We start from the raw sequence: 15215 nt of genomic DNA, 5'->3' as shown, positions 1-15215 counted from the left end.
CCGCCCCGTTTTCTGTCGACCTTTCTTTAGCTCGTTCGATGTATGGGCCCACCCCCCCGATCGGCGCCTTTTTTTTCGATGGTTCGAATTAATCGAATCGCTCGCTCTTCGGCCGCGCTAGACGCCCTCCCGATGGCCCGCGTGCTGCTCAACCTGCCCGCCCGCCCGCCTGCCTGCCTGCCCGCCTGGCTCAGCAAACAGGCTAGGCCGGACACTCTAGCCTACCCGATGCAGATCTCCTCAGCCTAACGCTGCCACCCGACCACCATGGCCGAGCTGGCCGCTATCGATCCACCGTGCGTACCGTATCAGATCGTCGCAGATGTGCGGCCATCGCGTCGCATGCCTGGCCCGGCCCGCATCGCAACGACACCACGCGCCGCGTCGTAGAGATGACCGGGCTGAGACCGCGCTACCGACGTCTCGGTGTCATGGATCCTGACCATGCCCCTCCGCGGCGAGCCTACTGTAGCGTCATCGCGTGGCAGGCCTCCGCGGTCGGCGAATTGCGCTCGCTCACCGGCGCCGCCAGCACTTCCGTCGCTTCCGCCTTGCAAGCCCATCTCGCATCCACGGTCCGTTGCAGGTTTCGCTACAGTACTGTACACTGTAACGGACGCGAAGCCCTCATTTCGATCCCTTCGGACACGTCCGGCGGTCGTGACAGGACAAGATCCTGTCTCTTGACGGGCGCACGCGAGCAGATGGCATCAGAGCTCCTCCGAGACACTCAGCCTGACTATCGTGACGCCCAGATGGCCGACGGTGTCGACCGCGTAACTCCTACAGTACGTCCTGCCCGGACCGGATCCGATGCCATCCTCGTCGACTTGCTCTCGGACGACAGGAGGCGGCGTCGCCATCCATGCGCTACCTCTCCTTGCCCCGCTTGCCGGAAGAGCTGCGTGGCTCCGTATCGCCTTCGGCCACGGGGCTCGACATGACCCACCCTTCAGCGCTCGGCCGCCCCACCGTCCTCGATGGCGGGCAAGCGGGTGCTTTTGCATCGCAGAGCTGGTGCGCAGCGTCTCAGTGGGCTGCGAGGGACTTCTTTGGCCGTCCATTACCCACCTCAGCCCGTATCCACCAGTTTGCAACGCCCGAACCCCTCATTGGGCGCGACAGCCCCTTCTGCCCTGCTTCAACGGCCTGTATCAGCTGGGCACCGTCTCCGGCCGGCGATCCTTCCTTCGCTATCCTTTTCGGGACGCTATCCGTGCCCCCACCGATGGCAACAGCTCCGCCTGGTCCGGCAGAGCGACTCATTCTTTAATGTTTGCCCCAGGACGGACGTCACTCGACCCCACGCTCGAGATCGCCACGCTCGGGGCGCAGGGACGACGTATTTGGGCGGTCCTCGCTCTTTCAAGGTGGGTTATCGTAGGCTAGCACCCTCCTCGCCTGCGTTTCCATCTGGCCGCTTCTCTGATTGCCCTGGCCCGGGCCCGCCGTGACCGAACGGCCACGCTACGGAACACAGAGCGCTCTCGTTTCGCGGGGGGAAGGCCGGGGCGGGCTTGGACGCAGGCAGCGTTGGTCTGACCTTCATAAGAACAGAGAGGAGACCTCGCTCAGACAGACACGACGCTCCCCCTCTCGGCCAAGCCTCTCAGCGCACACCAAACTCCTTTTCGCTCCGCGACTCGAGCTTTTCGAGCCCATCCCAACCAGACATCAACATGAAGTCATCCGTCGGCGTCAGCTCCTTCGCTGCTGTCCTTCTCGCCGTCGGCCTCTGTCTGCCTGACGGGGCCCTGGCCTCTCGCGCCTATAGCACCACGGGCGGAGGACGCCTGACCATCGCGACGGCACCTCCAGGCTTCTGCTACTCGATCATCGAGCAGAGCGACACGGACAGGTGGAACCTGCTTCAGAACGGCCACGCCCTCTTCCCGCTCAGCATCAATGTCGGCCACAGGGAGAGCGGAGGGCCCGATTCTGGCGGCTGCTCCCGTCTGGATCCGACCAACGAGGCATTGCTGGGTGCCTACCGCGATCTCTCAAACGGAAGCTTGAAGGACAAGTACCAGGTTCAGGGTGAGTGCGGCGGTGCACAGAGAGGATGGCCGGCGGAAACGTATGCGATAAGCACGATGTTGACCCCGCTCGCTCCCTGCACCGTCTCGCTGTACATTCAGTCAATGGACAGGCGCGGGACATCTCGCCGTCTCGCTAGGCCTCGCACACAGCCTCGGCGGCGAGAGAAGACGCGCGCTCTTGCAGCGATACTGAACGAGGTGGCGAGATTTCCGCCCCGCAAGCGCAGGCTCTTGCGGTCACCTTGCGCGCCTTGTAGCGCTACCTGGCCCCTTCTGTGCCGGTCCCCTCGCTCCTAGCATTGTCCATCGTCCTCGCTCGTGTCGAGCTGAACGAAATCGAATGGCTTCGACAGCTGACCAGGCCGTCGCGCAAAGAAGGGTAGAACTGAGCGTGTGCAGCATCGACCGGGCCGACCCGGGCCACCGCCCACCAAGCCACGGCACGACACACGGGCTCCACCTCCCCAATCGCCCAGAGAGGCGAACCAAGCGCCAAGGGGCTCACACCTGTTCTCCTATACCGCAGTCTCCTCAGCTCTGTGTTCTGATCCCGCTCGCGCTGACGAGCCCCCATTCCGACATGGCGGTGCTACGTTGTCGAACGCTTCAGCTCCTTTTGATCGGGCAGCATGATCTTTTCTTCTATCCGCAGGAAGGAACGGGGTGCCACTCGGCCCCACCTCGAAGCACCACAACCGGATCTTCGATCGCCCAGCAGACCCGCAATTCCCTTGTTGACCACGGCCCCTCCATCGGTCAGCAACGTTGGAAACCCACAAAGGGCGAGAGGCTGCTGCTTGCACCGGTGCTGGCAGCGTTGGACCGTCATGACTGTCTATAAGAAGCGCCCGAGTCCGCATTCGCGTGGAGAGGCAAAGCCGCTTTCGTCACCCCGCCGAGGGAGGGTTCAGGACGGAACGTGTTCAAGAGGCTCAGCACTGCGGGCAGCCCCGAGTCCACCAGGTCGTCGGTCAGTCTGCTGCGAGGCACGCGGTGGAAGGGAGGAGGGCGGGGAAAGAAGGAACTGCCGGCGTGTGAACGACGACGGCGGCCCAAGGAGAGAGGATGGGGGAGAGAAGGAGGAGGCCTCGGTGGCGAGGCAGCAGAAAATCTGCCGCGCCGACGAACTGGCATCCGCCACGCCCGAAACCGAGCGCGCGACGACGATTGCCGCAGTTTGCCATGTTCGACATGCTGGCTTAGGCAAAATGGCCTGTCGCAGCTACACTCGAGAGGCGAGCAGGACTTCTGCCTTGGTCGAGCTGCAGCCTCTTCTGGCATGGTACTAAAGAGCCTCTCGCACGCATACCTCAGTTGCTGTAGCGGGTGATGGGCTGGAAGGCCCCATTCACTGTTTCGGACGGAGATGTGCAACCATAAGCAGACGTCAGCCGCGCTTCCGCTGCCCCGCTTGAAGCCTTGCAAACACTCCTCACCAAAAAGCCTGAGGTCAGTGTTGATGCCCGATCCAGCGAGGAGGGCGTTGTAGACGTCGGGAGCAGACGTCTTGTCTCGGCAGTCCTGGCTCTTGTCCGCGATAAAGTCGCCGATCGCGGGACGGTTTGGGCCCCAGACAGACTTGCCCTTGTACCAGATGTTCCAGGTGCTTCCTGCGGCCGGCGACTCTTCGCTGAAGCAGATCCAGTCGTCGGTCGCTCCGCCGACGACCGTGCGGTGGCCGATGTGCAGGATGCCTTCGGTCGCGGTCCTGTACATGGCATCTACGACGGGCGCGGCCGAGCACTGGCTGGCCGCAACGAGGATGGCGACGGCGGGCAGAACGAGGGAGAGCTTCATGTCGACTGTGGTACTGGCTTCTTTGGGACAATGGGTGGAGCTCGGCTTGAAGTTATCGGGAGGGGTGGGTGGGTTGTCAGTCAGGTCGAGCGGGATTCGACCTCTCCTTTATAGACGACAGGGCGGGGTGGTTCGCAACGAGCGTTGTCGTAACCCACTCGCCTCGGCGAGCCGGAGGGTGGGGGTGGATGTGAAACCGGCACCAACCAGTCACTTACATCAAGGTAGCAGGCTGACGGTGGGAATAGGGGTGAAGCGGGAAGTGTCGGTCCGATACCCGCGCCCCGACCGTTGTTACATATACGACTTCGCGGCGCCGCATTGCCTCCCGTCATGAAGGTTCGTGGGCCAGCATATCGGTGCCACACGGCTCGTCAGGGATGTCAGTGCTACGTAGCTTTGAAAGCGCTCCAGCACCGCAGACATGCCAACCCACCGCCCAGCCGGCCGCCCAGCCGGCCATCCGGAAGGTAGATGCATACATGGCGCGCGAAAAGATGAGGGCCGGTTGCAACAAGGTGGGCAGCGTGAAGATCGAGAGGATTGTTCTGGTGGGTCGGGCGCGGAGGCAACTATCGAGTAGGACGACCCGATCGAGCACTGGTGAACAATCGCCCGCCTCTGTCCGCCATCCACCCCTGCCAGGAACCGCGGTGCCCCCACTCCGGGAATGCGACGCCAAGCGAGAGCGCAACAGCAGCACCGCGCTCACGACGCGCCCAGGGATGGCGCTCGACGTGTGGGCTCAGGGGTGCACGGTGGTCTTTCGCAGCGCCAGCCTTTGCTCTGCCTGACAACGGAAGCAGGCTCAACCAGGGCCTTTCTCGAAGCCTCGGCCCGAGTAGTGCGTGACTAGCGGATGGGTTGGTGCAGCGCTCAGTCCCAGCTGAGGAGAAGCCACAGTACTCTATCTGACCCGTGGATCGGGCCTCGCCCACACTGGCGACGGCGTCGGCTGAGGTCGCTGGTTGAATGGTTGCAGCTACGTATTGCCTGCTGCCAGCGAAACGTTGACGATTGCCCGGATATCCGAAATCAAGTGGGGGATGCGGGTGTGGCGGTCTGTCTTGCCTTGCAGGTTCCGTGAAGACGAGCGGTCTCATCTCCTCTTCCCTGGTCCCAAACCGCCCTGCGTCGACGAGCGCAGAGTCTCGCCTCCCTGCAATCTCTGTCTATAAGAAGGACAAGCCTGGCCCTTTTCCAGCCGCTGCTCCATATCTCTCAACCCGCAAGATCTCTCTCCTGCAGCCACAACGAACCCTCATTGCTAAACTACCGCACACACGCCCACTCATCATGAAGCTCACCACTGGCCTTTGCGTCCTCGCCGCCTTCCTGGCGCTGGGGATCTCGCGCTCGGTCGCAACGCCGCCCCAGAGGGTCGCCTACTCGGTCCCCGGCGGAGGCCGACTGATTGCCGGCGAGCTCTTCCGCGGCGACCCCTCGGACAGCGACTTCATCGTCGACGGCGGCGCCCAGAACCTCATCTGCTACGAGCAGCCGAGCGGCAAAGGTACCTGGAACATCCACCACAACGGCAAGCCCATCTGGAACAGTCCTGCCAAGATTGGCCAGACCGGACAAGACGACATCGGCGCCTGTCAGACTCCCGCATCGTCGGGCGGAGCCTACCAGGCTTACATGTCCGGTTCGGCCCCCGGATATCAGCTGACCGGTGAGCGGGCTACGGAAACACTCTCAGTCTCTCTTGGAGTGCGTATGTCGCGAGAGCCGAGCTGACCTAAAGCCGCGCATCGTCCTGTCTCGCCGGGTCACAGTGAACGGCGCTTTCAAGACCACCAGCCTTCAGCCGGGAGAGCCCACTGCCTCTTGAGACCGGGACAAGGGTACAAGGCAAGGGCATGGTGGTCGCAAGACCCTACGCTCTACTGCCGTGACCGCGTAGATGGTCTCGGTCCGGACGGTACTTTGCGATGCGGGTCGGTCGTCCCTGCAAGAGCTTATCGGCTTGCCGGAGCCTTTCCTGGCCCTGAGCGGTCCCCCTTGTGTCGAATTTCGGCCGCAGCGCACTTCATCGACATTGTCACCATCCGTCTCCCTCCGCAACCTTGTCGTTTCACGTTCTGTCCCAGAGTCGGCCTATCGTCGTTTCCACAATGATTCAGCACCATTTCTATCCTCGCGATACACCAGATCCCGGGGCTGCTGGTTGAGCTGCTGCGATGTCTCGTGCCCTTGCTGGGGATCGATGAGCCGCGCGAGGCTTGTACGAAGGTGGGTCGGAGCGAGACTGGCGGAGACGTGCATGGGCATGTGTTTGCTGCCGCGGGCATTGGCGGATGCGGACACCTTGTCGGTCGCGACGCTCGCTGGTAGACACCGACCCATGACGACTTGCAAGCTTGCTTGCGCGAGCTGCCCAGAATCGTGCGTCGCCCCTTCCCGATACAGGATCTTTGCCATCGGATCGAGTCGTCGGCCTCGTCGCTCGGCGCCCCGTTCCTGCTACGCCGGGACGTCTTGTCAAGCTCTCGTCCGACGGCCGATGGCCGCTACAGCTGTTCACGATTCGCTCGCAACTCAGCCCGCCTAGCCGCCAACGGAAACTCACAACTCAGAGCGTGGGTCCGGTCATCGGCGCCATGCTGCTTGCCGGCGACTGCTACCGCACCGCACGATCCTGGCGAGCATCCACACGCAGCGAAATGGCGTTGCACAAGTTCCGTACCCGACCCGTCTCGCTGGGCTGAGCCTATCTGTCGCGTGCGATGCGGGCTTGGGAGGCAACCAACCCGCGCAGGGTGCTGCGATGTCTCAATCGGGCTGTCTGAGCCTTCGGGCGATGCCGGCAGCCCGAATCTTTGATCCCGTACGGCAACGGCGGTGGCCATGGCCAAGGGCGAGCTGAGCGAGCTGAGCGACGCGGCGCCCACGCTTCTGCGGCGAGTGCTTAAAGTGGCGGGTAGCGGCGATGGTGGCGGGCAGGCGCGGCAGGTCGAGATGGTCCGCGGCGCAGCACCTGGGGCCAGGCCAGGCCACGCTCATCATTCTCATATCGACGGCCGGCGACTTGATTCGCTATCGGTACGGCGGCCTGGCCTGCTTCGTCCGCCCGGTGAGCCCGCGCGAACAGCAATTTTGCCGCTGGTCGATGATGGGTTGCTTGGCCGCAGAGTGCGCTGGGCGAGCTAGGCTGTATCACAAGCAAGCTAAGGAGGAAGCAAGAGAAGACCGGGCGCTGCTTGCAGGTTGGCTGCAGGTAAACTAGAAGCAGGCTTGCGGTAGCGCGTTCGATGTCGTCGTCGCTTGGCACGAGTCGGCAGCGGCGGGCAGAGAGCCGTAACCTAGGCCTAAGCAAGCAAGCAAGCTAGGTGAGTCGGGGCGCTGCTTGCTATTTTCGGACAGGGCCAGGCCAGCGGCTCCGAGCTTGGAGCGAGCCAGCTCCAGCTGCGAAGGGTGGCGGCTGGGCAGGCAGCTCAGCAGGCCAGGCTGGGCTGGGCTCGAATTTTTTCTTCTTCTCGTGGACCCTGCCTGCGCCCTGGAAGAAATCGCCGGAGGCCGGCCCAGCATGAACGGCTTCCACGTGCGACAAACAGCCTACGACGGGCAGCAAGGCAGCCTAAGCAGGCAGTGCGTCAGCTCTGCTTCGGACCGGGCAGTCGGGCTAGCGTCGAGCTTGAGTAGACCTGGCTGCGTTGTCCCCAGCAGTGCGTCGGAACAACGTAGGGCTACGGAGCATCCAGGATCCGGGCATGAGTGTGGGTCCGGCGTGGAAGCGCTCGGCTGCTGCGCCCGGGGCTGCGAGATGTCGATGAGGGCGCACCCCCTCGAACAGATAGCTGCGCCTGGCTGCCGACGTGGTTCGAGCAACACCACCGGCCGCCGACCACGAGCCCCTGGAAAGACACACCCAAGCAAGACATACGGGCAGGCCAGGACGTACGGTGCGGCTCGGTGCGTGCGAGACCTTACGGCACCTGCCTGCCTCGGTCTGACCGGAGCTGGCTGCCTGGCTGCCCGCCTGGCTGTGCTGGTGTCAAACTCGACGGCGATGACCATGGCCCGCAGCAGCGGCCCTCACACCCTCAACCTTCTTTTCCTCGCCCTCGTGTTGCTCTAGCTGCTCGCAGCGGCTCGCTGGCTCACCTCTGACCAGCAGCTGCAGGCAACTTGGACGGTGGCCACCTGCAGGGTAAAGTGGCCTAGCCGGTGGCCAGACGGTGGCCTACCTACAGCCTAGCCTGCTGTTTGCCACCATCGAAATCGAGATTGGCGAGTTTGGTCTCGGGGATGCCGATTCAGGTGCGACCGACGAAGAAGTACGTCGTCTGTCATGGTTTGGCGAGCCTCGGAGACGTTCCGGGCAGGTGTGACGGGCAGGCAGAGACCATCGCCCTTTAGAAGAGAGCAAGGTACTCTGTAGCCTACTACAGGTAGGTACACTACTGCCTGACCCAGGACCTCACTCTGCCAGACCCCATCCCATCCCTATCTCATCTGCGCGACACCTGCGGTTTGGCCGGTCTCCCTTCTCGCCCGCTACCTACACGCACCCGCAGTGCATCGGCATCGACCCGCCTGCTTCCTTTGCGCCCAGTCAGGCCACACACCACCGTGCCACCACCACCGCCGCCGCCGCCGCCGCCGCTCTCTTTCAAGCCCTCGAGCCTTCCGCTGGACCCTGCCTCTCTCTCTCTCGCCTCGCCACGTCCTCGACTTTTGGCTGCGTTCCAGTCTCCAGCGGCACCGCAACAGCCTTTGCAGCGTCACCTCCCAGAGCGGACCCCGGCACGGCCCCGCCCGCCTTCCTTGTCATCCACATCCCACGTCCCCACCGCCGCTCCTTATCATCGGTCTACTCCGCCTTCCTCTTTCCCTTCATCGCCACCAACAGTCTCGAGCTTGAGCTCGTTCAGTCCACTCCCCGCCCCGACCTCAACCCCGCAACACGCTCCGCCTCCCCAGCAGCACGCACGCTCTTCGGCCACAAGCAGGCGACCAGCACCGCATACCTCGGATCGGACCACGACACCTCGCACATCCCCCTCTGCGACGGCGACACGACATGGTGGGCGCATCGGTCCGCTCGGCGGCCGGCCTCGGCCTGCTGGCTGCGGCAACCGCCACCACATGGCTCTCTTCAGCGCCCCTCCTGGCCAACGCCGCGTGCGAGTGCGGCTACCTCGACCCCGCCACAAACGCACTCTGGACCGACGCCGCCATCACCTACTTTAACGAGACGGGCACCTCGGACATGGTCACCAACCCGGCACAGTCGCCCAAGATCTACGGCCAGCTCTCGGCCGGTGACACGGGCTCCGGCAGCGAGACCTGGGCCGTCGTCGGCGACCACATCAACGACTGGGAAGAGAGCTTCGGCGCAACCTACAGGAGCGCCGTCAGCTACAACACCACATACATCGACCAGGCCTCCCGCGCCCTCGCCATGGAGGTTTCGCCCGCCAACCTCAAGCACCGCATCGTGAATGGATCCTCCAGTACGTGTCCAGGAAAAGCCTGCCAGCCCTCGTGCTGCTGACACTTCGCATGCAATATAGCTAGGTGACAGGCTCGCTGACGTTGCTTCTTTCCCCTGCCGCTGCTTACCCGTCCACCTGCCGCAACGCAGTCGTCACCCGCAGGCGCGACATCCTCTATGGCTCCTTCCGCGCACAGATCCAGCCGCCCACCTCGCTCGGTCGCGGCGCCGCGTTCAAGTTTGGCGCGTCGTGGAATGAAAGGTGAGCATTGACCCGAACCCGCGGGCACGGTGGGCGCTCTTCTTGCTTCCGCTCCTCGGCCGACGCGCTGACCCTCCCCGATCCTGTCCGTCCCATCCGCACCACCCTTTCCCCAGCGAGACCGTCGACGTCGGCATCTACACGTCCAACCTGGCCGAGAACTCGACGCTGCGATGGAGCTACTCGGCCTCGGGGCACGACGCCGACCCGGTGCAGACCAACCTGACCTGGCTCGACACCGAAGGCTTCGTCGAGCACCGCTTCGACTGGCTCAGCGACAAGCTCATCCAGTTCCGCAACGATGCCCCCAACGCCACCGTCAACTTCTACGCCTACGAAAAGGGAACCAACGCCTCCAACATCCCCACGGTGGCCGCGCCCATCAGCTTCCAGGCCTGGGCCAACGGCGAGCGCTCCCAGTCGCAGGGACCGCCGATCAACAACCCGCTCGTCACCCGGATCATGTACACCCGCTTCTTTTTCAACTCGAGCCTGACGGAGCGGCACGACGAGTTTGACGCCCAGTGCCAGGCCAGCGGCGGCGCGGCCGTGTGCAGCACCGAGGACCTCACGCTGCGCGAGCGCACCGCCTTTGTGGCGGCGGCGACGGCCAAGCAGAAGGCGCCAAAGTGGACGAGCACGACGCCGCTCTGGTCCGGCATCATGCTCGCCATCTCCGGCGGTGTCTTTATCATGACCATCGCCCATGGCCTCGTCGTCCGCAGGATCAAGGCCGAGGAGAAGAGGCGCCTTGCCGCCATCGCCGAGGCCGAAAAGCACCGCTCGCACGACGGCACGGCCACCCCTGGTGCATCCACCGCCGTTGGCGGAGACATGTCGCTTGTCGACGACGCCCGCAGCTCGTTTATCCACACGCCCGCCGGCACGCCTGGCACTATGACGCCGGTCGGCATCACGGGCGCCGCCGGCGCCAAGCACGCCTTCGACCGCCCCTTTGACCTGTGGGCCTCTCCGGACCTCGTTTACGACTCGGACAGCGACAGCGACAGCAGCGACGACGACGATGTCAAGAGCTGGTACAGCATGGACGACGCGCGCGACGAGAAGGTGCGACTCCCCACACTGCCCAGCTACTCGTCCAAGCCGGACCTCAAGCACGCGGCCAGCGGCGGCTTCGAGCGTGCCAACGGCGGCACCGAGACGCCGCGGTGGGTGGGCGAGCTCAAGAGCAGCATGCCCTACGTGGCCCCCGGCTACGCCTCGTCGAGGGCCGAATCCCTCTTCGGCAGCCACCTCGGTCACGGACGCTCGGGCGGGGCCACGCCCGAGGGCTACTACAGCGAGGTCGACCTGGCCGGGCAGGACGTCTCGGGCCAGGTGTTTGAGAACGGCGGCAACGCCACCGACGACGACGAGATGCAGGAGCACCTCGTGAGCCGCCGCAACTCGCAGTACGACGTCTCGAGCATGGGCCACTCGACGTCGATGGCGTTCCAGCACGAGGGCAGCTCGAGGCGCAACTCGGTCATCCCTTCGGAGCTCCAGCACGGCCACCCGGCCTGGCAGCAGCCGCGGATCATCCAGTGGCAGCAGCGAGACCAGACACAGGCCGACGGCGAGGTGGGCCAGCTGGCTAAGCCCGAGGCGGGCGACTCGGCCACGCGCCGCAGCCGCGCCGTGACGGGCGACGAAGTCTATGCGCAGAAGCCGCTGTTGATGGTGCTGGCGGGCAAGCTCGAGGACATGCTCTTCTCCAAGGGCAGCACCGCCGTCACGTCGACGGGAGCGCGGCGCATCGACTACCTCGACGGCATGCGTGGCTTCGCCGCCTTCCTCGTCTCGTTTCACCACTTTATGCTCATCTACTACTACGGCATCACGACCGAGTCGGCGCCCAAGCACTACCCGAACTTTGAGATCTGGTTCCGCAACATCATCGGCCCGCTCACCGTCAACCAGGGACTCAAGCTGGGCATCTTTTTCGTGCTGCCGTCGAGGACCATGTGCAACCGGTACCTGCTCAAGGGCGGCATCGGCGGTCTGGCCGACACGACGGTGCGCCGCCTGCCGCGGCTGGCACTGCCGACGGCGGGCGCGGTGCTGGCAAACTACTTTTTGATGGACGTCGGCGGCTTCAAGTGGGTGCCGCGGCTGGCGTCGCGCACCTGGTCGACGTGGTCCTACTGGCAGAACTTCCCCAACGTCATGGTCTTCCTCAACGCCTTTATCTCGCTGTGGTGGGCGTCGCCGCCGGACCAGCCGGCGCTCGTGACGGGCTACGCGACCGGCGTGCTGTGGACGATCCCGGTCATCGTGCAGGGTACGTGGACGTCGATGACGTGCGCGCTGATTGCGCACGAGATCAAGAACCCGTGGAAGCGCTTCAGCTTCTACGCCATCTGCGTCGGCCTGAGCTGGTACGCCAACACGTGGGACGTCTTCTTCATGGCGGGCCTCATCATCGCCGACCTGGACCTCAAGCTCAACTACCAGGTGTGGGCCAAGCGGGGCTTCCCACTCGTCCCGGCCAAGGTGGCGAGGGCGCTGGGCCTGCCGGAGCGGGCATCGAGCTTCCGCGTCCAGGGCCAGGTGCTCGCGTGGATCCTGTTCCTGGCGTGCTGCGTGCGCGAGTGGCTGGCGTGCATCCGCGACTCGCCCATGGGCAGCTTCGACAACAAGAACTACGCCATCCACCCAGACTGGCAGACGTCGCAGCCCAACGCCTGGCTCGGCAACGACGCCGTCAGCTACACGTCTCCGCGCATCGGCAGCTGGGTGTCGGTCATGGCGCTGTTTGCCATGGCCGACCTCAACGACGGCTTCCGCCGCTTCTTCCGCTTCAAGTTCTGGACCTACCTCGGCAAGCACTCGTTTGCCGTCTTCCTGTGCCACGGCATCATCTTCTGGACCTGGTCGGCCTGGCTCTGCCTCAACATGCTCAAGGTCGGCGCGCCCTACTGGGCCACGATCCTCGTCGTCGTCACCACCAGCTACGCCCTGCTGATGCTCCTGTGCGAGTGCTTCACCCGCACCTTTGACTACTGGGGCGGCCTGTTTAGCAAGAGCGTCTGGAGGGCCACGAGCGGCGGCTACAACCGCAAGGACTAAGTTGGGCCCGCGTCGGTCGGTCTGTCGGTCGCGCGCGCCACCGCGTCCGCCCGTCTGCTGGGCACCCTTATCTATTCTGGCCCGACCTCGAGGCCCACACCGCCTCTTTCCGTCTTCTCGTGTCCCACCTAACATATGGCACCCGGTGATTCTAGATCCATCCATTCTCAGTCTCTCTTTTATCGTCTCGCACTCTCGCTGCATCTCTCTTCCAGCCCGTCTCGCACAGGCGCACATCGCTCGTTTCTTCTCCAAACTCTTCTCTCGCTCCCTCTTTCGTCCCCTCCTGACCTGACCTGTAAAAGTATCCAATTCAGCCCGCGAAGATCCACATCCTTTAGGACCGGACCGGACCGAGGTGCGCCGACGTCGATGGTCCTGACCGTGGTGTTGGCGCTCCAGAAAGCCTGGCGGCACGGAATGCGGAACTCGGATCGCGGGTCTGAACCCCTCCGCCCGCCGCCGCTGCGCTCCTTTTTCCGAAGCCCCCTGCTCTCCGCTCTTTGGACCTGCTCCGCCCCCCCCCCCCCCCCCCCCTCCTGCTTCTTCCATCGTCCCCGACTCGCATACCCTTCCACTGCTACGTGCACTACTCTGCCCTTTCGAGGTGAACGTATCCTTCCCCTTTCTCATATTGCCCATCTCGATCCGACTCTACAAAGGCTCGGAAGTGCCACTTCTCGTATCGCCGCCCCGCCCCGCCCTACCTCGGCCCAGCTCGGAACCACCTCGCTCGTCCAGGCACTCGGACGCACCTCCGCCTGTCCATCCCCCGCGCCCACCGAACGAGCAACCACGTCGGTACTCCGTATCGTCCCGAGTCCACACCGTTCCTCTCCTCTCGCGACATCCCCAATTCAGCCACGACACGAACCGCCACGTCGCTCCGAGACGAAAGGGCTCTTTCAAAATGGGCATCGTAAGTCGCCCCCTCGCCCTGCCCCCCGCCTTTCCCGTCAGCCTCGCGACCTTCTCCGCACCCGCACTTACCCCGCCCCATCCCTCCCTTCCCCAACACGACAGACGCGATACATCAACCCGACGGCGATACCGCCCCTCATCATCTTCACGGCACTGTCGTCGTTTGCATTCAACAACTCGCTGCTCGTCACGGCGAGAGCGGACGAGGAGAGACGGACGGCGCTCCTCCATTCCCTCCTTGACGATATCGTCGCATTGCGACGCAATCAACTCCGCTCCCTCTCCTCTATCCCATTGCGGTCGCAACGTGGGATACAAGGCGGGGGACAGAGGGATGAAGACGGACAGAGGGAGAGGGAGCGAGAGAGGGAACTGACGGCCCGACTGGCCTCTGTCCACCCGGACGTGACCCGATTCGGTCTCGTCCCACCCGCTTCTTCCCTCCTCCTCCACCCTTCCTCCCAACAACCAGGATCTACAGCAACTCCCGGAGCAGCGCCGGGGCCGGGAGGGATGGAGGAAATCACGTGGACCCAAATCTTCTTTGGCAAGCGCGGAGAGACGTCGAAGCGTTTCAGAGACGTCGTCGACGGTATCCGCGCCTCCTTCACCCTACCCTCCTCCCCTTCATCCCTCTTGGGCGGCAGCGGAAGCGGCGGCACCCGGGAAACGACAAGAGAACAAGAGGAACGGCTACGGCGCCAACGGGAGGAAGAGGAACGGCTGCTCGCCTCGTGGCGCGAGGTTGTCGGCTCGGACCTCGACGACGAAGAAGGCAAGGGGAAATGATAGTGACCTGCGACGCTCAATCGGGTCGCTCGCCCGTCTGGCCGCCTCGGTGAATACACATGCGACCTCGTCGATCGCCCTTTCCTCTCTGGCCCATCCTGACCCCGCCGCCCAGCTGCCCCTACGACGCTCTCAAGGCCACAGCCCTCTGCGCCACCGTGGCCGCCTGCAGCCCGGGAGCGGGCAGCTCGACGGAAAAGAGCGCATGGCTGCGGTCCTCGTTGAGGTAGACGGTGATGGGCACCTTGGCCGCCGCCGCCGCCGCCTCGCCCTGAGCAGCCACCCACGACAGGCGGCAGGTGCGCAGGCCAATGGTGCTACCGTCGTTGAGCGCCAGCGCCGCATCGTCGGTCCACTCTGCGCCCTGCAGCTTGAGGCCCTGCACCGCAAACTTGCCCTGCCCGCCCTGGCCCTCGTCGCCACCGCCACCGACCTGCTGGGTGTTGAGCTCGAGGTCGAGGCGCAGGTTCTCGAGGCTCGTGCCGGACCGGTGTGCGACGGCCTGCCTCGTCGCCGTCAGGTAGGCGCCGGGCGCAAACAGCAGCCCGAGCGTGACGGGGAACGCGTCGAAGCGGTCCTCTTTTGTCACGCGCTCCAGCTGCTCGAGCCGCGCCTTGAGGTCGACGATCCAGATGGCGAGCGACATGGCCTTGGGCACCGCGTACCGCTTCCAGTTGGCCGGGATCGTCCCCTTTGGCAGCTCAGTCAGCAGCATCCGGTTGTGGTTCGTCTGCCGCGCCTCGCCATCGCACACGGCAATCACCGACTGCAGGTCCTCGCGCACCGTGGCCAGCAGCGCCGCCCCCGAGCGGTGCTCGCGTGCCCAGAAGCGGTAGAGCGGGTCGCTGATGCTGTCGGCGTCCTTGCGCAGCCCCGACACCTTGGCCGGCAGCTCGCT

General features: G+C 64.4%; 6 protein-coding genes across 6 annotated transcripts in view; 4 read left to right on the top strand and 2 right to left on the bottom strand.

Moving 5' to 3' along the window:
• Positions 1 to 1679: 1679 nt before the first annotated feature.
• PFL1_05660 (uncharacterized protein) lies at positions 1680 to 2176 on the top strand (the record flags this gene model as incomplete). The annotated part of the gene is made up of 2 exons (XM_007883196.1): positions 1680 to 2037; positions 2139 to 2176. 2 exons carry the CDS (start codon positions 1680 to 1682, stop codon positions 2174 to 2176), a joined length of 396 nt encoding a protein of 131 aa, XP_007881387.1.
• Positions 2177 to 3349: 1173 nt separating this feature from the next.
• On the bottom strand, positions 3350 to 3836 carry PFL1_05659 (uncharacterized protein; the record flags this gene model as incomplete). Its single annotated transcript, XM_007883195.1, has 2 exons — positions 3350 to 3390; positions 3476 to 3836. The coding sequence occupies 2 exons, from the start codon at positions 3834 to 3836 to the stop codon at positions 3350 to 3352; spliced, it is 402 nt and encodes a 133-aa protein (XP_007881386.1).
• Positions 3837 to 5132: 1296 nt separating this feature from the next.
• Positions 5133 to 5670, top strand: PFL1_05658 (uncharacterized protein; the record flags this gene model as incomplete). The annotated part of the gene is made up of 2 exons (XM_007883194.1): positions 5133 to 5511; positions 5615 to 5670. The coding sequence occupies 2 exons, from the start codon at positions 5133 to 5135 to the stop codon at positions 5668 to 5670; spliced, it is 435 nt and encodes a 144-aa protein (XP_007881385.1).
• Positions 5671 to 8862: 3192 nt separating this feature from the next.
• PFL1_05657 (uncharacterized protein) lies at positions 8863 to 12607 on the top strand (the record flags this gene model as incomplete). The annotated part of the gene is made up of 3 exons (XM_007883193.1): positions 8863 to 9295; positions 9427 to 9538; positions 9655 to 12607. 3 exons carry the CDS (start codon positions 8863 to 8865, stop codon positions 12605 to 12607), a joined length of 3498 nt encoding a protein of 1165 aa, XP_007881384.1.
• Positions 12608 to 13517: 910 nt separating this feature from the next.
• Positions 13518 to 14317, top strand: PFL1_06903 (uncharacterized protein; the record flags this gene model as incomplete). Its single annotated transcript, XM_007883328.1, has 2 exons — positions 13518 to 13526; positions 13631 to 14317. 2 exons carry the CDS (start codon positions 13518 to 13520, stop codon positions 14315 to 14317), a joined length of 696 nt encoding a protein of 231 aa, XP_007881519.1.
• Positions 14318 to 14438: 121 nt separating this feature from the next.
• The window catches only part of PFL1_05656 (uncharacterized protein), a gene marked incomplete at both ends in the record, with an annotated part of 5122 nt that continues 4345 nt past the window's right edge, over positions 14439 to 15215 (bottom strand). The window contains one exon of the mRNA XM_007883192.1: positions 14439 to 15213. Coding sequence (XP_007881383.1) covers positions 14439 to 15213 — 775 coding nt within the window. The remainder of the gene's footprint in view (positions 15214 to 15215) is intronic.

Source organism: Pseudozyma flocculosa (genome assembly GCF_000417875.1).
Source record: "Pseudozyma flocculosa PF-1 unplaced genomic scaffold scaffold00021, whole genome shotgun sequence".
Lineage (NCBI taxonomy): Eukaryota > Fungi > Basidiomycota > Ustilaginomycetes > Ustilaginales > Ustilaginaceae > Pseudozyma > Pseudozyma flocculosa.
Note: the sequence above shows the minus strand (reverse complement) of the source record. Positions and strands in the feature narration are given on the sequence as shown.